General features: G+C 50.8%; 11 protein-coding genes across 11 annotated transcripts; 5 read left to right on the top strand and 6 right to left on the bottom strand.

The window, feature by feature from the left end:
* Nucleotides 1-263: 263 nt before the first annotated feature.
* On the bottom strand, nucleotides 264-1232 carry MRS44_005745 (uncharacterized protein; the record flags this gene model as incomplete). The annotated part of the gene is made up of 1 exon (XM_046278159.1): nucleotides 264-1232. One exon carries the CDS (start codon nucleotides 1230-1232, stop codon nucleotides 264-266), a length of 969 nt encoding a protein of 322 aa, XP_046140687.1.
* A 1015-nt stretch (nucleotides 1233-2247) lies between these two features.
* MRS44_005744 (uncharacterized protein) lies at nucleotides 2248-2661 on the top strand (the record flags this gene model as incomplete). The annotated part of the gene is made up of 1 exon (XM_065621516.1): nucleotides 2248-2661. The coding sequence occupies one exon, from the start codon at nucleotides 2248-2250 to the stop codon at nucleotides 2659-2661; it is 414 nt and encodes a 137-aa protein (XP_065477588.1).
* A 40-nt stretch (nucleotides 2662-2701) lies between these two features.
* On the top strand, nucleotides 2702-4311 carry MRS44_005743 (uncharacterized protein; the record flags this gene model as incomplete). Its single annotated transcript, XM_065621515.1, has 5 exons — nucleotides 2702-2909; nucleotides 2972-3203; nucleotides 3260-3562; nucleotides 3653-3846; nucleotides 4016-4311. 5 exons carry the CDS (start codon nucleotides 2702-2704, stop codon nucleotides 4309-4311), a joined length of 1233 nt encoding a protein of 410 aa, XP_065477587.1.
* A 2099-nt stretch (nucleotides 4312-6410) lies between these two features.
* MRS44_005742 (uncharacterized protein) lies at nucleotides 6411-7980 on the top strand (the record flags this gene model as incomplete). The annotated part of the gene is made up of 3 exons (XM_046281925.2): nucleotides 6411-6675; nucleotides 6722-6853; nucleotides 6899-7980. 3 exons carry the CDS (start codon nucleotides 6411-6413, stop codon nucleotides 7978-7980), a joined length of 1479 nt encoding a protein of 492 aa, XP_046140690.1.
* Nucleotides 7981-10357: 2377 nt separating this feature from the next.
* On the bottom strand, nucleotides 10358-11086 carry MRS44_005741 (uncharacterized protein; the record flags this gene model as incomplete). Its single annotated transcript, XM_065621514.1, has 2 exons — nucleotides 10358-10934; nucleotides 10992-11086. 2 exons carry the CDS (start codon nucleotides 11084-11086, stop codon nucleotides 10358-10360), a joined length of 672 nt encoding a protein of 223 aa, XP_065477586.1.
* Nucleotides 11087-12082: 996 nt separating this feature from the next.
* Nucleotides 12083-12331, top strand: MRS44_005740 (uncharacterized protein; the record flags this gene model as incomplete). Its single annotated transcript, XM_065621513.1, has 1 exon — nucleotides 12083-12331. One exon carries the CDS (start codon nucleotides 12083-12085, stop codon nucleotides 12329-12331), a length of 249 nt encoding a protein of 82 aa, XP_065477585.1.
* A 1371-nt stretch (nucleotides 12332-13702) lies between these two features.
* MRS44_005739 (uncharacterized protein) lies at nucleotides 13703-15127 on the bottom strand (the record flags this gene model as incomplete). The annotated part of the gene is made up of 1 exon (XM_046273398.2): nucleotides 13703-15127. One exon carries the CDS (start codon nucleotides 15125-15127, stop codon nucleotides 13703-13705), a length of 1425 nt encoding a protein of 474 aa, XP_046140693.2.
* Nucleotides 15128-15354: 227 nt separating this feature from the next.
* On the bottom strand, nucleotides 15355-16075 carry MRS44_005738 (uncharacterized protein; the record flags this gene model as incomplete). Its single annotated transcript, XM_046279849.2, has 2 exons — nucleotides 15355-15596; nucleotides 15652-16075. 2 exons carry the CDS (start codon nucleotides 16073-16075, stop codon nucleotides 15355-15357), a joined length of 666 nt encoding a protein of 221 aa, XP_046140694.2.
* Nucleotides 16076-16877: 802 nt separating this feature from the next.
* On the top strand, nucleotides 16878-17741 carry MRS44_005737 (uncharacterized protein; the record flags this gene model as incomplete). The annotated part of the gene is made up of 3 exons (XM_065621512.1): nucleotides 16878-17049; nucleotides 17099-17615; nucleotides 17735-17741. 3 exons carry the CDS (start codon nucleotides 16878-16880, stop codon nucleotides 17739-17741), a joined length of 696 nt encoding a protein of 231 aa, XP_065477584.1.
* A 153-nt stretch (nucleotides 17742-17894) lies between these two features.
* Nucleotides 17895-19142, bottom strand: MRS44_005736 (uncharacterized protein; the record flags this gene model as incomplete). The annotated part of the gene is made up of 4 exons (XM_046281927.2): nucleotides 17895-18498; nucleotides 18547-18637; nucleotides 18691-18743; nucleotides 18793-19142. The coding sequence occupies 4 exons, from the start codon at nucleotides 19140-19142 to the stop codon at nucleotides 17895-17897; spliced, it is 1098 nt and encodes a 365-aa protein (XP_046140696.1).
* Nucleotides 19143-19179: 37 nt separating this feature from the next.
* Nucleotides 19180-20323, bottom strand: MRS44_005735 (uncharacterized protein; the record flags this gene model as incomplete). Its single annotated transcript, XM_065621511.1, has 2 exons — nucleotides 19180-19543; nucleotides 20139-20323. The coding sequence occupies 2 exons, from the start codon at nucleotides 20321-20323 to the stop codon at nucleotides 19180-19182; spliced, it is 549 nt and encodes a 182-aa protein (XP_065477583.1).
* Between the last annotated feature and the right edge of the window lie 578 nt (nucleotides 20324-20901).

The following is a 20901-nucleotide window of genomic DNA, read 5'->3' as shown; positions in this document are numbered from 1 at the left end:
CAGAGCTCAGGAAAGCTTAGGGTCTCGTTTGGGTCGTGAAAGAGTAGCATGGGAATGTCATCAGTGGACTGGAGATGGTGGAATGCAGATGGACGTAATACTTGATGATCAAGGCGACGTATAATGATTACCAGTCCTCTAGAGTATTGTCAAATGCTGTTAGCCTCTTGCTACCATCAGCTCTTCAGGTCCCTTTAATCAAGCATGCTCCCCTCTACCCCGTGATGAGTCCAACTAAAGTAGCTAATCCCAGGCAAGTGCATCTAGAGCCTGATCTCGACTACCTGTCCACCAGACACAGTCTTAGAACCCCGACCTGCTGTGCCGACGTAGACGCTCCGACCATCCTTGCTAAAGGCCGAGCTAGTAGGGCTAGCAAGGACACCTTCCAGAATCGTGACACGCTCCCCGTCCGGAGTAATCTTGACAAGCGAGTTTGTCCAGAACGCGACGTAAGCGTTGCCGTGCTTGTCCATGACAAAGTCGTCCGGTGCGGCGGCTGAGCCCGGGGGAAGTTGGGAAATGATTTGGATGTCTCCAACCTTGTTGCCAAACTGGTCAATCTTAACACGCCCAAAGACTCGGCGGGCCGTGTTGGTGAAGTACAGGTGGTTCTTGAAGATCTTGATGCCATTGACGCCCAGCGGGAATGAAGGGTCAGGTACAGGCGCCAGCAGATCATCTTGGAAAACATCTTCCGCAGTCCGCTTGATTGTGTCGATACGCACAATTTTTCCTCTTGTAGAGTCTGCGCCGAGGACGATGTGCTGGTGACGGGGAAGCGTGGTGAGGCCATTCACAGGGCCGATGTCTGTCCCTTTGATGATGACCTCGACAGAGGCAGCGTCGCCAGCAGATTTCCCAAACTTTTCGAAACTGACAAGTGCAATCTTCATGGATCCATTGTGGAACTGAGCCGTGTCCGCGTCGAGGTTACTTCCGGCTACGGCATACACATCTTTGCCGACGGGGGTGATTCCAGTGAGCGCGTTGACACCTTCAATGCTAGCGACAACATTGGCTTTAGGGTTCTTTTGGGAAGGATCCAGCGAGTAGATCTGGCCCTGGCTGATGGTGTTGAGAAGGAGGTTTCCGTTGGGCCTCACGGCGAGGTTTTCGACAAACACACCCGGAAGCTCAACCAACTGCCGGACATGGGGCTTGGGGGTGATTGGAGACGCTGAGACGCCAGTGAGGCAAACAGCAAAGATGGTTGAAATTGCGAGGCGCATGGTGAATTTCGTTTGTCGAACTCTTTGCTGGAACAAGATATCTCGATGTTACTGGATGATACTGTTGTGAGCAAGTCGTTGAACCACCTTGAACTTATACGTCGAGCCTCCCCCTCGGTCTGCTCCGAGCATTTTGTCCACGGAACATGCTTACGATTCTTCGACTTAGGCCCCGGGCCTATCTCCTTGCTTAACTCCGCCATCTACGTTGCACGGTCGAGCCCCCCGGAGTCAAAAAAGGGTTAAGCTTGAGAGCTCAGGCACGAGCTCACCCCACAGCTGCCACGGGGCAAACTCCACGGAGTTGGCACATTAGTCAGGGGCCTTCCGATATGTCAGCTTTCTTCTCTGTGGGGATCTGCATGAACCTGATCTTGTCTCTCACTCTTGTGTTTGCTATATATTTTTGTCAAAGGTGGGCGGGATTGGCAAACGAGTTTGTGCTCCGTATCAACCTGTTTGAGTGTTGTCCTGCTACAGAAAATTCTGCGTCAAAACCAGGAAGCGTGTTTGCCCGGTCCCTGCCAACGCAGTATCCAACATGAACAGCATCACCATTGTGCCTGCTAGGTCTATTTCAGGAGACAGTTGAGTCAATTTAGAAAATGAGGCTACGGGGTGTGTACTTGTGGCTTGTATATAATCAGGCTGTGGGTTTGCTCCCTCTAATTGGCAGTCGTCTCTTGGCAATGTGAATGGCGTTCACATAGTAGCACGTGGTTGGTTACTTCAAGACAGCTGAATTGAAGAATGCCTAACAAGTAGTCAAACGGGCTGCATGAGACGGTGCTGCAGGAGCTGGCCTCGGCACTGCCATAAACCTGCACTTTTAACAATGTACTTTCTCCCTTCCCCGCTTTCCCACTCTTTATTCTTTACCAATTTGCTCTTCTTCAACTACATTCAAACTCCAAGTCTTGACTAACGGTATGGACCACTCTCAGAGGCCGGCTACCGGCGATGGGCAGTAGCCGACAATGCCACCAGAGAGCAAACTCTGATCAAGGCGACCTTCATGCTCCCCGTTTCTACCGCCATCAGCCAGACGAAATGGAGCTGGTTCCTTCAAGATCGGCCAATTTATGACTTCCATATCCTCGACCAGGCTAGCAGAGGGCTGCGTGGTTCCTTCATGTTGTTGTGGAGAGCTCATTTCAAGAACTTCATCTCTCTCGGAGCCGTTATCGTCATCACGAGCACGTTGACATCCCCGGTCACGCAGCTAGCCATCAACTACCCCATGAGAGATCGAGAGGTTCCGAGCGGTGCCTATGCGAGGGCTATCCGGAAAATCGAGACACCGGTTGATTTTTTTGAATCAAGCGACAAGCAAGGCTATTCAATTGGCAACAGCCTCAGACAATTCCTTATTCAACCACCCAATGCCGCCCCTGGAAGCCTTCCGTTCGACTGGCAATTGCACGTTTGACAAGTACCACACACTGGGGGTCTGCGTAAAGCTGGCCAACATGTCTTCGCATCTGAAGATCGAGACCTTTAAGGATCTAGAGTCGGCGGAAATTCCTCCATCGGACCTCGAACTTCTCAAGGAGATGATACAGCCTCCTGGAATGAAGATATGGAAAGCGTCCCTTTCTGACCATTCTTACGCGATACACTTGGATACATTCTCTTTGTGTGCCGATATGTTGGTCGGAAATGATACTTTTGGATTTCGTAACGACATGAATTTGCTACGGACGAGAATTGCTTCATTCGCTCTGATTTCACCACCCCAGTCTACAACGATACATTCTTAACAGAGGATGATTTCATATCAGAGGATGGATATTTGAAGCAATCAGACACATTTTGGCACGAGGCCTGGGAGGTCCTATTCCATCTTTGCGTCCAGTCCTATGATACCAAAGTCCAGGCGGGCGCCGACGAGACTCAGATGGTAAGCTCGATCGCCATACCCATGGAGCCAGAAGACAGTGCCTTTATGGACATCAACTGTCCACAGTCTCTGTACGGCCCGTCAGATATATGCGAGGAGAACCCAGAGCGATACAACGAGACGCTAGTTCTGCGAAGCCCAGGGAGGATTCTCCGCGTCCAGGCTCAAAGTCGGAAGCCTTCAGTGCAAATTATTTATCTATCGAGCTTGCCGCATTGAGACTAAGAGAAAGCCTGACAAGTTGGGTGGTGACAAAGTATGAAGATTCGGATCTTTCAAAACCCATCACTCTGAGTATGAGGTCCTCAGACTTTATAGGAAGTCTCTGGTCTGCTGTACTCTTTCACCCGCGAAAATTGCTTGACCATACCGCTCGCAACGATAGTCTCCACAACATTTATCTGAATGTCGCGACGGCATTATCTTCAGTGTAAGTCAACACTTTTAGTCAACTCTCCGAGCCCTTAATAGTATCGATCCGAACCATACACTAACCCTTGGCCGCTGCCTCTGATGCTAGGATACGCCGAGCCGAACTCAATTACACGGAACACGCCTTCAACATTACAGGACAGGCCTGGGAAGCAGAAACATATGTGCAAGTCCGATGGGGGTGGCTTTCGTTTCTCGCCTTTGAGCTTGTTCTTGCAGCCACCGTCCTAGCCCTGACGATCGCCGCCCAGAAGAGCAACCAAAATTCAGAGTCAGGGCGTGGTGGGGGATGGCTTACGGCCGATAAATGAGCTGGAAAAGACGGCAAAGGAGGTACATGTGAGGCTAAGGGGGAACAGACTCGTCGCTGTCAACGCTACCAATGACACTCAAGGTGATTCCGCCTAGAGGTAGTAGTTATGAGCCGGTGGCTAGCACTATCTACAGGCAGAAAGTATCCAAGAACAATCATCAACATTTGGAAACATTAACACTCAATGCCGCAAAACACCGCAAGAGCTTACTCTTACTCCCCTCGCTCGCCGCGACGACACCGATGACCTGACTCTGAAGATCGCTTTTTCCCGCCGTTCCGCTTGGATTCGACAAGGATCAGTAAGCGCTCGCCACGGCGATCTTGATCCGAGTTGGAACCCCTCCATCACCGTACTCTGGAACCGGGGTCATCTTCCTTCGGTCCAAAAGATTCTTTTGTTCCATCATCTTCGACTCTTGGTCGATCAGTGACACGGTTCGTCGATGACCTCATCAGTTCATGGCGGCATGTTATCCGACGCACTGTCAAGAGTAGGAGTCGGCATTTCTGTGTCTCGTGAACCCTAGGTCTTACTGAGAGGTCTGGGGCTGGGAAGAATTGGTTCATATGTTCAAGAAATATTCGCAATTTCCCTCCAGGACCACGCGTCTTTTATGGCTTGGAGAGTTTCAGATGCTCAAATAAGGCAGCACTGATCTGCATCATGGTTCGCACCAACGATTCGCCAAAGCAGCAGCTTTGCCAAGATACTTCGCTAGCCAGAGCCTGATCTCGAAAACCTTCTTGCAGGTCAACATGTATAACTAGATATAGCTCAGAGTCCTGCTGGTAGAAGAGATAATTCTCCTATCAAACCAAATAGTCAACTACGGTATCATCGCTGGCGTGCAAGTCATTGCATTTTCGTAGGTAACGGTTATCTGCTATTGTCCAAGGCGATGGCCTGAGAGATGAAATCCTTGACGGTCTGGCGAAATGTGCGATATTCGTATCCGAGTTCTCTGCCGGCGGTTTCTCCGTCCAGACTCTTGCTCTCATCGATCGCTTGTTCTTCCAGGTGAACTACCTCCTTCAGTTGAGGAAACTCTTCCACCGTAAGTTGAGCTGCCAGTCCGTATGAGAACTTTTCAGGCGCAGTCGGCGTGAATCGCTTTCCTCCAGCGTCCTTCACCAGCAGAGCCTGAACATGCGCAACTGCAAGATCGCGGACATCGATCCAGAACGGGACCCTCGACACGGGTAGAGGAGAGGCTCCTTTCGCAACGGACCAAAGCACCGCATTAGACTCATTGAGCTTGTCAATGCCCGAAATTGGATGAACCACAGGCCCAAACGTCATTGGAGGACAAAGAGTAACAATGTCAAAGTGTGGCTTGCGCTCTTCGACAAACTTCCACGCTTCAAGCTCTGCAAACTTCTTGGAGCCTCGGTAGGCTACCACTGCATCACTTGTGGGAGCAACGGCTTCTTCATAAGTGAGGGGATTCCAATCTTTGCTTGTGTACGCATATGGCCCTTTTCGCGCAATGTCGACGACAGAAGCAAATGAGGAGGTGATAACCAGGCGGGAGATTGCAGGGTTTGTGGTGCAGGCCTCCAAGATTGCTCGAACGCCATTGATGGCAGGAACTATCAGTTCTTTTTCATTGTCGGTCGTGTCGTAAGTAAATGGCTACAAGTAAGTTAGCAGCGTTCACCTGGCAAAGTCTCATGAGACAACGAACGCTAGCAACATGGATCACACCATCAACACCTTGGACGGCCTCTTCCAGTCCGCCAGGATTCTCGAAATCCTGGATCTGAACAAATTCAAGGTTTGCAGCATGCTGAGGGCGAGCTTTGGTCATCGCATTCCCCTTCTTTATCGATCTTGTTGCCCCACGGACTTTAATGCCGCGTTCCAGTAAAGTGTCGACAACATGGGCACCGATGAAGCCAGTGGCTCCTGTGACCAGGACGAACTTGCTACCGGATGTCGTTAGTCGAGAACGAAGTACATATGCGTCCGGAACTTACTGGGATTCCAAAGACATGCCGGACGATGTTCTATAGAATCTTAAGTGTTGCATCGATTTGAAGCTTTGAGGTCGTTTTAAGGCATCCCCAACCCCCACACGTTGGGGGTGGACCTCATCTCGGAGACTTCTCCGATCCAATATTTCAACTACTAACCATTCAAAGTCCTTCATATCGTATGATAATACAACTGGTTATTGTGCATCAAACATTTCTTTAATTCTATCACCATGCAGGCTCGCCCCTATCCTTTATTGAGGAAGCCATCTAGCCGAGCAGCACTACGAACACAGTCTTCCCATATTCATAGCACAACAGATTTCGAACTACCCAGGCAAATATGATGATCTCTCTAGGCCTAGGTTCTTCGTCCAATTTCGGTGTTAACATGCGGACGACATTCTTACTCAGATCGCCCGGAAGCGACTATTAAGGCTTGAACTAAGAACGGAATGACATAATGATGATCAGCGGCCAAGATGACACTCGCAGTTAAAATCCCAAGCTCATTCCATGCCAAGTGATCTCATCTTACATCTCTTTGTGAACCGCAATGGGCTATCTACTACTTAGCGGAGGCACAGTCCTCCTCCATGGCGAGAACGACAAAATCACCGCTCGAAAAACAGACATTCTCATCGAAGGCGATCGCATCTCCAAAATCGAATCAGAAATCGAACCTCCAAGTGACGCCGACATCATCGACTGCTCCGACAAGCTCATATCGCCCGGCTTCATCGACACGCATCACCATGTCTGGCAGGCCCCTCTCAAAGGACTCTTTGCCGATAGCACCTTTTCTCAATACCTAGGAATCAGTGGGTGCTATGTTAAAAGTGACTGAGCACACACTAAGTTGTTCAGGAACGGTGGCCAGCAAGTACTTCAGGGCTGAAGATGGCTTCTGGGGAAATCTAGCTGGGTGTATGGAGGCCATCGATGCGGGCACAACAACAGTGCTCGACCATGCACATCTCAACTGGAGCCGAGAGCACAGTGAGTCTTGATGTCTATTTCCGATGTTGCTCTGACCGGTTCAAGGCAAGCATGCCATAGCCGGAACCATCTCTTCGGGAATCCGATCTATCTTCGCATACACCCCAACAGTTCGTCTTGACCAGCACGAGCCACAGCTCAAGTTTGATGACAAACCTGTAGCCGGCTGGGTCATGGGCACGTTCGAAGAGCTGGCAAAGTCTAGCCCTTTGAACGAGAAGACCTCTCGAGTCAAACTGGGGTTCGGCTTCGACTACTACTTCCTCCCGAAGGACACAGTGATAGGGCTGTTCAAAAAAGCCCGGTCACTCGGGGCAACCGTCATCACATCGCACTGCAACATTTTCAAGGGTGACATGTCCATCGGTGTGCCAGCTCTGCTCAAGAAGTATGATCTTCTCGACGACAGGGTGGTGTTTGCCCATGGCGGAAGTATCCGACCCCAAGATGTAAAGTTGCTTCACGAAGCAAACGCCTTTGTATCGGTTACGCCCAGTACGGAACAATCCATGGCCGTTGGTCCGTCGGTTTGCTTCCGCCATGACTTGCCTGGAATGGACAAGCTCTGCTCTCTGGGCATCGACTGTCACTGCGCAACCAGCTCCAGCATAGTTAACGAGATGCGTGTGGGCCTGCAGTTTGCTCGCGGCCTCGACAGCAAGCAGCACCTCATGAAAGGCATGCTCCCTGACGATGTGTTCCACAAAGTCGAAGAGGTGTACAATATGGGCACAATCCAAGGCGCGAGAGCGTTGGGCATGGAAAAAGACATTGGCAGCATCGCCCTTGGCAAAAAAGCCGACTTAACCGTCATCAACGCAATGAGTCCCGCCATGTTTGGAGCCGCTCAGCAGGGCCCGATTGGCGCGATCGTATTTCACTCCGGCATCGGAGATATCGACACTGTCATTATAGATGGACGAGTACGCAAGCTTGATGGGAAGTTGCGCTGTGTGAAACAATTTGCGTGGAAGGATGGAGAGTTTACCAAGGGCAGTAAGGAGTTGACGTGGCCCGAGGTCGCACAAAGGACTCTGAGGATTCAGAAGCGGTTAGCGAAGAAGATTTCGGGGTATGATACTCGAAAGGTAGGAGATCAGGTTGCCAAGATGATCAATGTCAAATAGAGCCGGGCAAGACGCCCTGATTACTGTCCGCTTTCGATTCACAAGGGTCAGTTAAGCCGTCATCTCCGCCGAAAAAAAAAACACGAATACTATGGCCGTACTCCTGCCTCTTGCTGTGGGATATCCTTACGAAATACTCGCAGACGCCATTACCATCCAATTCGGCCAAGCCAACGCGCCAATTCGTCTATAAGCCCTCAAATAACCATCGCAGTAGAAAACAACATGAAGCGAGAAGCAAATTGATTAGGCTTCCGGGTACTTCTCCCTCCATCGTCTACAATACTCTCCGCCGTCTTCACCTGATACCGGATCTAGGATAAAAACGTCAGCTGCTACAACTTACGGCACCCATAAGCCGAAATTTCAACTCACACACGCGGTATGTAGCAGGCTGCCCTTTGCTTTTTATCCGAAGAACTCGAACGCGTCTGTTGTTTTCATCGCAGCGTGTCGAAACCTCGTATCGAACCCCATCATTGTCATAGGCGACGTCCGGGCCATCTCCCCCAAAACAATCCGTATCCTCTCGGTAAAGTCGTCAAATGTCCGCGAAAGAAATAATAGAAGTCGGCTTGTCAGACTGGGAACTGGTCGCTGCGTGAACTGGTCGTGTGTATCGGATTGAGGCGTCTCCAGCCCGAAAACAACTTGGTCGTGGGAATCCTCAACTCTCTCCACCCTGAGTACCTTGGTGACTTTGGGGGTCCTGTCGCTGGAATACGGCAGGGCGTAGACCACTGGCAACAAAACAGCCAGCACAGTAATGAACTTCATCTCGAAATTTGTTATGGGCGCACAGAATGAAGTTCCAAAGTGAATATGACGAGCGACAAAGAATCCGGCATTCCCGGAGCATTTATACGCGTGCAGTCACTCGCAGCAATGCCTCATCCGTCAGACTCCGCCCGGCACAGTCATGCGACGAAGGATTCAAGCTTTGGCAAGCATTGGATAGCCCGTATAGATTGGTCGATCTCCATCTTACAGGGTTTCAAAGACCAGATGGTGGCGGAGTCGCACCAGGATGACATCTTTTGACAAGCGCGCCGACGACACGCGCATCAAAGAGAGAGTAACAGTGATTCGGCGATAACTGAATTAGGAATCGGCCGGATCTGTTGGTTGGTATATTTAAAGTCACGTACGACCCCTTCGTTTTCTGTCGCCAAGTAATGAATGGCAGCAGAGTTGGGGGAAATGCTCAGGATAACAGTGGACGTTGACATGGATGTTGACCCCAAGCCCTGTTTCATCGCTGACAAAAGGGCCCTGTGATGCTGAAAATAGCCAATGAGGGCTAGCAGAAGAACCTGGTACGCACGAACAAATGAGATTGACAGATAGGTTGCAGGGGTATGAGAAGCGTCACCAACACCGTCTACGGCCTCAGCCTTCAGATCAAAGATCCAACTGATACAGAGTCAATAAATGCGAGGGAGCTGTTTTCGATGTTGTTCAGTCTCCCAACCATCGAAGGCCAACAGCTCTCTCCATCTCGCTCTCGGTCAACTCCATCAAGCCATCCAACAACACCAACACAACCCTGCTCAAGATCCGGTCTGGACCGTCTTGGCACACTCGTCACCGTAAGAGCCAAGCCCCTTCCTTCCTTGGCACCGTTTTCCCTTTTCTCTCGCACATTTGTACTGTAATTCCCACAGCCACGGTCATCTTCTCAACGCGCGCCTTGTCCAGCTGGTATCACCCAACAGCTTTCTCGAGTCAGGCACAAGCCACTTGTTCCAGACGCGGACGGATGCATGTTTCATTCCCGTAGTGAGTCACTGTGCGCTTTTGACTGGCTGTTTACGGGGAGGCCTTGAACTATCGGTAGTGGCACACCGTTAGATTCCACTACCCGCCCCAGAATCGACCGAATGTGAACAACCTCACATCGCTGTGCGTTCAAGCCACCGCAAGATCCAACGTGACGGAATCCGGGGTGTCACCAAGCCCGCTTTCTGACGTCTCGCTCGCCAAGGTAGTATCCAGCATGGCTCTGCCGGTAGGATCCGTTATGCAACCTGTCCACGTACTCACGTAGCCTATTTTGTCAAACTTCAACCTAAACTGGACTACTGCATGTGTACAGATCAAGCCTCGATCATAGCTACTTATTTGCCAATCATTGAACGCACTCGGGAATGTCACATCTGCATATCTGTGGGGAAGAATTTAACCCATGTAAATTGATCAACGCTGCTCTAGTATACATGCTCGGGAGGGCAACTAACTATGAGTCGCCCATGTTGTCCAATAGTTGGGGCATCTCCCTACACGCTTAGTTAGACGCTCAAGCTGTGTTCGACCTCTGGTGATAGTTGTAATGAGCCTCATTCGGCCCTGGCTCCGACTCCAGCAGGTGCGCAACTATCTAACTTGACGTTGGAGGTGAAGGCGGAGTCTCTTGTTCAGCCTGGGTATCGGGCTTTTCATCGGCAGCTCCGTCATCTTGTTGAATAGAAAGATCGGGTTCCTCGTAGGCCAGGGGTTCTGCGACTTCCACGGGCTGCGTCGTGGATGGTTCATCAACTTCATCACCAGACTCATCGCTGACCGAGGATCTTCCCCGGCTCCAAACCTCGGGGTGGCTGAGTACGTCGTAAAAGAGCGGCAAACGGTTCAGAAAGGTCTGCAAGTCCTTGTTTGCCTTTTCTAAACTCAATCGTTCGCCTCGGACCAAGCGACGTATCATGGCGTTCTTGAACTCGGACCCAGGATGTTGAGCAAGACTCAGGGTGTGGCGGACACGGGGTACACATGGGCCCGGAACTCTTCTGTGGGTAGGAAAGGCTGCTTGGTACATCTTCGCCCATCGATCCATCTTTGAAACTTGTTTGTCGTAAGAGATGGCGATCATGCGGTCGACAAGTTCTTTGGACACGTGTCGCGGTTTGGCACATACAGAGGGGTCGGGGCAGTTGCATGTGTGAAAATATCTGAGGTGACTTCTGTCAGTGGAAGTCAGCAAGAACACAGTCCCTAGCCAATGTGGCGGTATTTCGAACCTCAGTTTATCCATGTGGATTGAGCCATCTTCACAGTAGTGGCCTTTGGTAAGTCCACCGCCGCTGAAAGGGCAGGCAAGTCGATATCCGGGCATCTTGGCGGCTGGTTGGACGCGAACAAGAGTATCCGACGACACGAGTAGATGAACTGATGGGAAGTGATGGTTAGTGATGGCGGAAGTTAAACGTGTGATGCTGGCGAAGGATGTTGATGCAGAGTCCAAGTTGCTCCCCACGCTCGGCAGTTCGAGAGAGGCCGGAGAATCGGCTCCATCCGAGAGAGGAGCTTCGAGGGAAACTGCAGCGCGGGGAAGGAGCCATGTACGAGCAGAGCCTCAAGTGGATAAGGTGAGTTGGCAGGTGCCAGTTGGCTGACACTGGTGACATCCTTGCGTGCAGCTCCAGATGACGCGGTTCGGGTCAACCTCTCACCTCTGCCTTGAGCGGCCAAGAAAGCCCGAGTGGCGGCTCATCGTCAGTCATAGTCCCAATCAGGACATGAGAATCGATAGCTGCGATGTATTGACAGCTTCCGTGTCGACCGATGCGACGCTGCTGTGCACCTGCCTAAGAAGCCGGGCGAGATATTGATGATGCACGCATGCACCGCGGCAGTGAGATCCAATAGCGGCATTCCTCGGCTCCGGGGAGCTCGCCCGAGCATGATGCATCCTTGTCCGATTCCCCCTCGGAGACTTGGAGCACCCAATAGTGGCTAGCATGTTGTGCTTGGTGTGAGGGTGGCTGTGAAGTGAACTGTACCTTTCTTGTCTCGGTTTCTCCTCGACCGGCGAGTATGGTGAGTACGCATGAGATGAGTCCCTCATCCATTCAGTCGTGACTAGCGGGTTCATAAAACTCTCGCTGACCTGCCTTTGTGACTTGCCTTCTCATCATTCATCCCGAGTCCGAAGCTGATGGTTGCCTACACTTGTGCACATCGAGATAGCGTTGCACCCAGCACCCACAAAGAATAGAAGAACAAACGACAAAGAAATGTTAGCAACTTGCTTGGCCATCGGCTGAGGCGTCTCTCCAGAGCACTGACTAGAAATGCAGTGCAAAGAACCCCGAGAGCGACTCTAGTGAACATGGCCTCGGCTCCGACACAGTTCTTGCTGCGCCGACTCCTGAAGGCTGGCGGCCCATCAACTGTTCATGGCCGCTTAGCCATGGGCATCGACGCCCCGACAGTCCACGATCGAGTCGAAGAAATGAACGCCCAGCTCAGGGCCCTCGAGGCCAAACTGGACCACAAGGGCCAGGACCCCAAGGTTTCTGTCCAAGCCATAGATAACAAGATGAACCAGGATATGGGAGGCAATGCAAGGGGCGGTTAGGTATCGTCTGCGCTTGCAAACAATCTCATTCTCATCTTCATGGACATGGAGTCAGGGGCGGAGCAATGGTGTTATGCGCGAGTACCGGCTATGCCAACAAGCAAAACGGCACCGGACAAAAGGCAGACTCGGATCAAGGGAATTAAAAAGGGTATACAAGGGCTGTGTTGGGTATTGAATCGTTCAAATCGGGAGGCTTTATGGGCAATAGAGCAAAGATAGTGTAAACATGATCATTTCTGTCTACTACAACATGACCGAGGTTGTCCTCTCGCCATATGGAGGCCATCAACTCTCTATCAACCTCTCTGTAATTCGCAATTGCGTTCAAATTGAAAATTCCGTTACTCGCAATTGCGATGAATGTAAAAACGATTTGGAATTTACACACAGCCTGATTCACCCCTCCATGAGTACTAAAGGTGCTGTGAAGGACGCCTCGCCGACCACAGCCTGATTTCGGCAAACACGCAGGTCCGTCGGGTTACGGCGCATTCCGAGGCTGACAGGTGGCATACGAATGCCTTTCTGCCTACAGAGTGCCTGCCTGCAGCTTTCAAGCCACTGGTGACACGAAACTTGATGTGCTGTCTGCCAGCCACGTATTGTGATATCCTGGCTGCTGAGCCGCACCGGATTGACACAAACCTCACGAGATTGGACGCGAGCTACGATACATCGCCCACTTCATGCTTGTGGCTGGAGTGAGCCTACATTCACGTCTACGTCGGGCGTTGTAAACTGTTCTTGGCGACGTGCATGAATCCCATGCATCAAGGGGGTCGATACACTTCACAACCGTTGTCACGGTACACCTATCAACGCTTTTCCAATGGTAATCATGTGTCCGATCATAGGAAGAAATTGAACCTCTTGTCCAGGGGCCTGAATTGCACACGAGGGGAGACCCCGTAACTCGCTACCTACGGAAGCACAGTCTCAAGGAATATGTCAGGGGTATTGACAGAGACTGACACTGTTTTAACACTTCTCTATTAGATATGTGTAGATCAAGTAAACAAAAAGATGATTATCCTCCCAGAACCCCGAGTAACAGAGAGCGTATAAGGACAAAAAGAGATGCGACCAGCAAAAAAAGATGCGTGTTTTTATAGGAAAAGCCCGATGCGGGGGTCGAACCCGCAACCTTGAGATCGCGTACTCATTTGCACTTAGATGCGCAAGATAAGAGTCTCACGCTCTACCGATTGAGCTAACCGGGCCCAATCTGTTTTTGCACGACGGCTCCGAGATTGGTGTCAAGACCGTGTCGCTGTACGATGCTTCGACTTGGCAGTTTAGTGTAATCAAGCAAGCTAGACAACTCCTTCACGAATGCTCAACAAAATGCTCAAAGGTTTGATAAGTGAGTCATTTCTTTCGTCTTGAAATCACTGATAGAAGGAACCTAACCCTCCGTATAGGTAACCTCTCAATACACCATTTCGCGGAACCACTACCATCACCTTTCAAAATGGCCTGCCAAGATTCCAGACACTTTTCAGCCACCTCGAACAGCCAGCTACACCTAATGCTCAGCATTGGCATGTCATCCGTCATTTCATAGTTAAAGTACCCGACGTGAGAGCTGCTGGTATTGTACAGGGCCAAGAACCTCAGCTTGGGCATTTGGTTCACCGCTCCGACTGCCATGCTGATCAAGTGGCTATTTGATCCAGGCAGCTCATCGATAATCATCTGCTCCGACCGTAGAACTAGATATCGTAGGCCATAGCTTTCTTGGTCCATGGCCCTGAAGAATTCAAAAGCGTCAATACTATAGTTGATAGAGAGGCGCGTCAGGTGTCGGCATCGGCAGGCCAGACCCGACCCAAGTTCCGCGAGATGCGGGCTAGGCCGTGGGTGACTTCTGAGGTGTTGTAGTTGAATAATGCGAATGTCGTTTAAGGATGACGGCCAGCTCGACATGGCCTTTGAAAGCTCCTCGTCAAATGCATGCTTCATCTTCCAGTGTGCACGCCGTCTGACCTCCCAATTAAACACCGTGAGAGCTGGGAGACAGCGTATGATTTCACTTATTCCTTCAGGCTCAAAGTGGCGGACACTTCTTCGTGAGATGAGAAGGCTGGTGATGGCTTGCACTCTTGGTAGGAGACGGACATCTCGAAAGTCCAGTTCAAGTGAAAAGTGAAAGTCGGACTTGGCAGCGTCAAGGCACTTTTCCCACATCCAAGGGGGAATAGTCGCGGGTTGGAATTCCCATCCATCGCCGACATATATAACCACAGGGTTGGTACGTCTCTGGACCCTTGTCACAGTCTTCTGCCAGTAGCTCATGGAGTCTGCAATAATCTCCAAAGCTATGCCCTCACGGTAGACTTCGTATCTTCTCCACGTGGCTAGTTGACCGAATAGAGCACATATAGCGTGCGTGAAGGCCATGCTGTTCTCTTTCTGTTGGCGTTCCAGACCCGGCAGGTGTCGATTCGCGCCGGCTCCTTGTCTGGCCGTGATAACCATCTGGCCTATAGCGCGATCTTGACTTGTGCGGCCGAGAACATTTCGTCGTAAATGGCCTTGCTGAGGGAGCTCTAGTGCGAGACCGATTTCCCGTAGGTATGCTCTTCTTCGTTGCACCCGAAACATGGCTTGGAAAGATTCTAGCTCGGATGCCTTGATACGGAGGTTTTTGAATATAGACTTCTCAAAGATTGGTTGCCATTCTGTAGCAACCGTCGCAGATCCGGTAAGAGTTTTTCCATTGCGAGATTCGACCTCGGCAAGACGAGTCAGAATATCATGTCGGAGCTCACAAGGGAGCTTAGACCAGGACATGTTGTTGCTGCTGCCAAGCGCGTTTGTTCTTTACTGGAGACAGGCAGGTTACGAGGAGGGTGGGAAGTCTTTTATCTCTACTTGATCACGGAAAAACGTGCCAACTTTATTTGTATCTGATCTACCATCTCGGATGGGCCGAAATGGCCTTTAGGTTTATCTTTTGCAGATGAGGAGTCGCAATGAACAAGGTTGATGCAGGCAAGCCGCCATTACCGCCGGTCCCTCTAACTATCCAAAGGTTTGATATTCCGGCCCTTCCTAATCATTGATGTATGGGGGACTCCAAAAAGTTCCAACACACCAAGCTCCTCGAACCCGTGTGCTCGATACAGCGGAAGTCCCGCAGGCGTGGCAACCAGATAACAGTCTTCTCCATACTTATTCGCCTCTTCGAAAACCCATTGTACAAGCATTTTACCAATGCCTCTTCGTTGTTGGCTAGGATCAACTCCAAGCATGTCAAGATCTTCATTCGATCAGTTTGTTACCCTAAACTAGAGGTTGGGAAAATGAGAACTCACGCCACACATTGTCAGCTCCCTTTTCTCCAAATCGCTTCGAGTGATCTTCTCCGAGAACTCTCCTCATTTCGTCAAAGGCAGCATGATCTAGTGTTGCGCAAGGAGGTTTGATAGGCGCGGCCTCTGGTTGTCCATGCTCCTCGCCCCGTACTGGCTTCTCCCAAAGTGCGAAGCCTACGACTTTACCAGATAGTGCCTCGTCGACGGCAACTACCAAGGTAGTTCGTTGAGAATGAAATCTATCGGTTTTTCGCGCAAGTCTCCACGGTCTTGCCGCATGGGCATACGCCTCGCCCTCGGGTTTTAGGTGAGCTGGGAAGAGATGAGCCGAGATGGCATCTGTCTGTGGGTTGAATGATGCCGTTGCAACGTCAGCAACAGCGTCGAGGTCGCTCTCTGTGGCAATTCGAAGTCGCAGCGCCATGTTGTTGAATTTGGTGAGTCTTGGTAGTTGCCGAGATCGGCGTCGAAACGGGATGTGATGGGTAATCGCGCAAGGCGGGGAAAAGAAAACCCTCGGAAGTAGAACTGTTCCCGGACCGGGAATCCATAGTCATGATGTTAGATGACCGTTTGAGACCATAGACTCAGTAGTCGAATGCCGAAAAGCCTCAAAGACAATACTAAACAACCAACCGCCTTCTATAGACTACATATTCTACTGCCGCTTTTCTCCTTATTGAGAGGGTTCAGATTCCTCTTGGGCAGTTAGGTGAGGGGAATAGTCAAAAGCCTTCCTAAGGATTTAAATACATCTTGAATATTCTTGTATAATCTCGCCATTCTCGTACTCGTCGCCCACCTGTCTGGTGTTCAAATCTCAACCAATCCGACAACGAGAACGAAAGCACAACTCGAAGTGAGACAATCAACCCTAGCAGCGATTGCCAATGCCACATGTTCCACCAGCTCAGATCAAACGCTAGGCGGTGGCATAGTTTGCGCTTTCGTATTTTAATTTTCGTATTTACACTTGAGAGTGTTGCCAATCACATTTCGCCTGACACGCGGTTCCGGGTCCCTGCGCTTCACTTGCGACAACATTAAACGTATCGAGTCCGTAAAACAGGCAATTGGCTCCCACGAGGGGCTATCATTCAACAAGGCACCTATAACATATACTCTTTTTAGAATAAAACCCCGTTGCATCTCCTTGACGCCTGTTGACAAACTTCCCTTGTTCTCTTCCACAAGCCAAGACTTCACCATTGAAAACCGACGGCAAGATGGGCCTCGTTCAGTTTGAGGATGGAAAGGTCCTTTACTACCCTTACACACCATCCAAAGCGGCTGGTTTCATCTTTATGGCTCTCTTTGCCGTTGTTACGATAATTCATATCGCCGGCGTCAGACGTTACAAGACCAACTACTTCATCCCGATGGTGCTGGGTGGCATTTGTAAGTCTTGATCCACTGACACGACAAAACCGTCTCTGATTATCTGCAGGTGAAACATTCGGTTACTATGGCAGAGCCTGGGCAGGCAGCAACCCAAACTCCCCCAAGCCCTTCATGCTTCAGCTCATGCTTATCCTCGTCGCCCCCGTTTTCATATGCGCCACCCTCTACGTCACACTCGGGAGATACAAACAAGTCCTTCTTGGCCAGCCAAAACGAAAATGCAGTCCGACGTCCCTGTTCATCCTGACCGATATTATCGCATTCTGCACGCAGATTGGAGGGTCACTGGTACAAGTCACGGGCAACATCAAGATCATGAAGATCGGAGACAAGGTCGTCCTTGGGGGTCTCTTGTTCCAACTTTTTGTGTTGGCGATATACTTTTACCTGGTTTTCAGGTTCTACCGGAAGGCATGCCAGGAGACCCTGTTCGCAGGGATTTGGAAGCCTTACGTGTGGATGTTGGGTGTATCCGTCATCGCCATCTGGATACGCAACCTTGTCAGGGCCATCGAGTTTGTCCAGGGCTTCCATGGGTTTATCAGCGAGAACGAGGCCATGCTGTATGTGATGGATGCGTCACTGATGCTTGGCGTCATGGTCGCGTTTCTTATTTTTCACCCCGGCCGACTGTTATCCCAAGGGCAGGGGAACAAGGTCCATAGTACGGATTTTTCAACAGCGGATAGGAACGAGTTGACTTGGATGAATAGACGATAGCGCTAAAGGTAGGCGATAGATTGCAGACGGTGCGCAAGAGGCAGAAATACATTTCGAACCCTTATAGTAACTAAAACCAAACCCCATGTTCTTTTTGTATACCCTCTCGGAAACACTTGGCCTTAATATCCCTCCTTGCGGTTGACCTTGTTAATCAGATCCTCCCTCCCTTGACTCAACCTCTCAAGATTCAATCTGAAAATATCCAAAAGTCTATAGTAATACGCCGCCGACGCAGCACTGATGTGAGGAGTAATGGTAATGTTCTTGGCGCTCCAGAGAGGATGACCATCAGGCAGAGGCTCTGGATCCGTGACATCCAACGCAGCACCCCGAATAACCCCCGTGTTGAGCGCCTCGATCAAATCGTCAGTATTAACGATGGGTCCACGTGCAATGTTGGTGACAAACGTCCTCTTCTTGCTGAGGACTTGAAACTCAGGCTTGGCGATCAAGTTCTTTGTCTTGGCTGTGAGGGGTGTGGCGATGACGAGGAGGTCGAGGTCAGAGCCCAGGAAAGCATGGATGTCCTCCTTGGAGCCGCCAGAAAACCACTTGCTGGGGAATGCGCCCTCGGGGTCACCAAGTCCTTCGGGTGAGTACGAGTCGTCCCTGCGCGACTCGGGAGTTGGACGGGGGTGGAGGGTGTAGGCATGGACGTCCATGCCCAGGGCCTTGGCCACGCGGGCAGTCTGACGGCCAATGCTACCGTAGCCCAGAATGCCTCTTCGAGATAGTTAGTTCAGCTCAGTGGATATGGGGGGGTTGTCATACATCCGCTTGCCGACAGTATCTTCGGCATCTTCAGGGTTCTGGTGGAGCCTCTCCCACTTGGCCTCCTCCTGGAGCTTCCAATAGTCCTTGACTGCGAGTGATGTGAGTCCAAAGTCTGGAAAGCCAAGGTTATAATATGCTTACGGTGATGCTGGAATGTCAGGAAAGTGCTGACGATCCACTCAGCGATCTGAGGCCTGCCAGAGATCAGTTTCCGTCAAAGTGCTGCAATTGAGGGTCGCTTACCCGTGAACTCCATTGGCAGTGGAAAATGGGATATTCGTCCCCGAAAAGAGGGGCCTATCAACAATATGGTTCGCGCCCGCACTGGTCAACTGAACATATTGAAGATGAGGCGCCTGTTCCCTGGTGGGAAGAATGGTGGCAGTCAACAACACAGTCGTATCCTTCCACTCTTCCTCCTTGAAATCCGGGTCGAGAGGAGCACCCCATGGCTGAAGACGAGTTACAATCTTGAGATCAGGAAACTGCTTCTGGATGCGGTCGAGCTGCGACTGGGGCGCCGGCACAGTCGTGAAGATGACGGCCTTGTGACCCTTGAGGGTCTTGTTGGTGAGGGTCTTGATAAGTGTCATGATCGCGAATCTGGACAGATGAAAGATCGAATCTAGATTAACCGGGTTCAATGCGGCCTTTGAGTGAGATCAAGTCGGCGGTGGGAGCCGAGTATAGGCGTCTCAAGGATGACAAATCCGTAGTCGTGATGGAGGCTTCAAGTGTCGTCAAGGTGGGGCAATCTGACGTCTTTGGGGGATGTTGAACAGCGAGTGGATGAGTCAGATGGGGAAGATGTGTCTTGAGGATGGATAGTGCAGATGTTGCCATTATAGCCCAGAGCGACTTATCGGGGGAGACATGTTTGTCGATGGATTGGGTCGAAGGAGGGTTGATCGGGACGGGCTTCAAAAATGGGCCCGCAGCCGGTGAGTTGTGGGAGAAGGTGGCATAACGTGCTCGTGGACGATCGGGACTAATTCTGGATGAGTATCGTTAGCATTGGTATCTCGATTGCTTATCGGCTGTGACCATCTTGTTGCCTATCATGCTATCAGTAGCCGGGATTTACGGAGGGTGGGGGAAAGTCAAGGCATCGGTTTGTTGCTGCACAGGGAATTGAGTACGATTGGATCGCTAGCGATTTCACTGCATACTATTCCAGTTGAGAACAGACAACCTCTGAAACGATACCCTTGCCATGTTCCACAACTCCATCATGTCCTTATTTCCAGAGGGCGATCCAAATGAACCGGTTGGTACTATATCTCGTCCAACAACGACAATAGTAGAGGTATAGGGTAGCCGAGAACAAACAACAACAATTTGCTGCAAATCAACATTGACATAAAGGACAGGAGGGAGACTTCTTTGGCCTTGGTCCGTGGCAATTTTTATTATTGTCAGTACTGCATTTCCGGCGACAAGGATAGAAAGACTTACCACATGCGATTGGTTTCGTGTACCTCGCCATGGTTCTTGAGGAGGTTCAGGTTCGCAAAAGAAACAGTTATAGTGACGCGTCCATGGGTGGGCGCCCCAAGGTCTGGGCTAGGACAAACGTCAACCGACTGTACCTGATGAAACTCGAGTCTTTTGAGTGTACTGATGAAGCGGTAGTACCGCTCAAGCAACTTCGCCTCTGCATTGTCGCCTCTGCAATGGGGTTGAGCCAAGGCTGGGTGGGAGCTTGAGGGGATTCCTCAACCGCATTGGGCTTAGCGGCGCCGCTGCTTGGGTTATCAGCTGTGTTCTGAGGCATGTTTTTGTTTGGCGGCTTTTGAGCGGAGAAGTACGGGTGAAATTTCGTGGAAGTGGGTGAGAAGACAGTGAGAGAGTAGTGAAGAAGAAAAACAAATTGCGAGGAAAACACAAAGAAGATGCTAATGTTCCTCAGGCATCCTAAGACTTAGGAAGGCCTGAACTCAGGATCTCAATGCTAATATTTTATGCACCTTATGCTGTTTTATGCAGCCAAACTCTCACGGTGAATCATGACGACTGTTATCTTATCGCTCTAATGCATCCGAGTCCACCTCAGCCTTATCGCTCTCTCGTGGCTGTGCAGCACCAGGCGCCCTCCAAACCGCCTACGCTAGCAACTCTCCCAGGCCTCTTCCAGCGACTCGCCGCCTAAATGCAACCACCTGAACCGCTAAACGTCCCTGCTGGTGGTGGCTGAGCCCTCAGCTCCCATTTCCAACGGAGATGACTTCACGCTTTTGGGCGCTGCCTGACCACTCACACAGCCCGACGCCATAATATCTGAACGCCAAAGGACGCCTTGAGGTCAGCCACCGACGGTCACGATGGCTTCAAAACTGGCCTCTTTCCTCCCCG

This window comes from Fusarium solani, assembly GCF_023522795.1.
Source record: "Fusarium solani strain SB1 chromosome Unknown bctg00000003_1, whole genome shotgun sequence".
In the NCBI taxonomy this organism is placed as follows: domain Eukaryota; kingdom Fungi; phylum Ascomycota; class Sordariomycetes; order Hypocreales; family Nectriaceae; genus Fusarium; species Fusarium solani.
The sequence above is the reverse complement of the archived record's forward strand: the minus strand, read 5'-3'. Positions and strand labels throughout refer to the sequence as shown.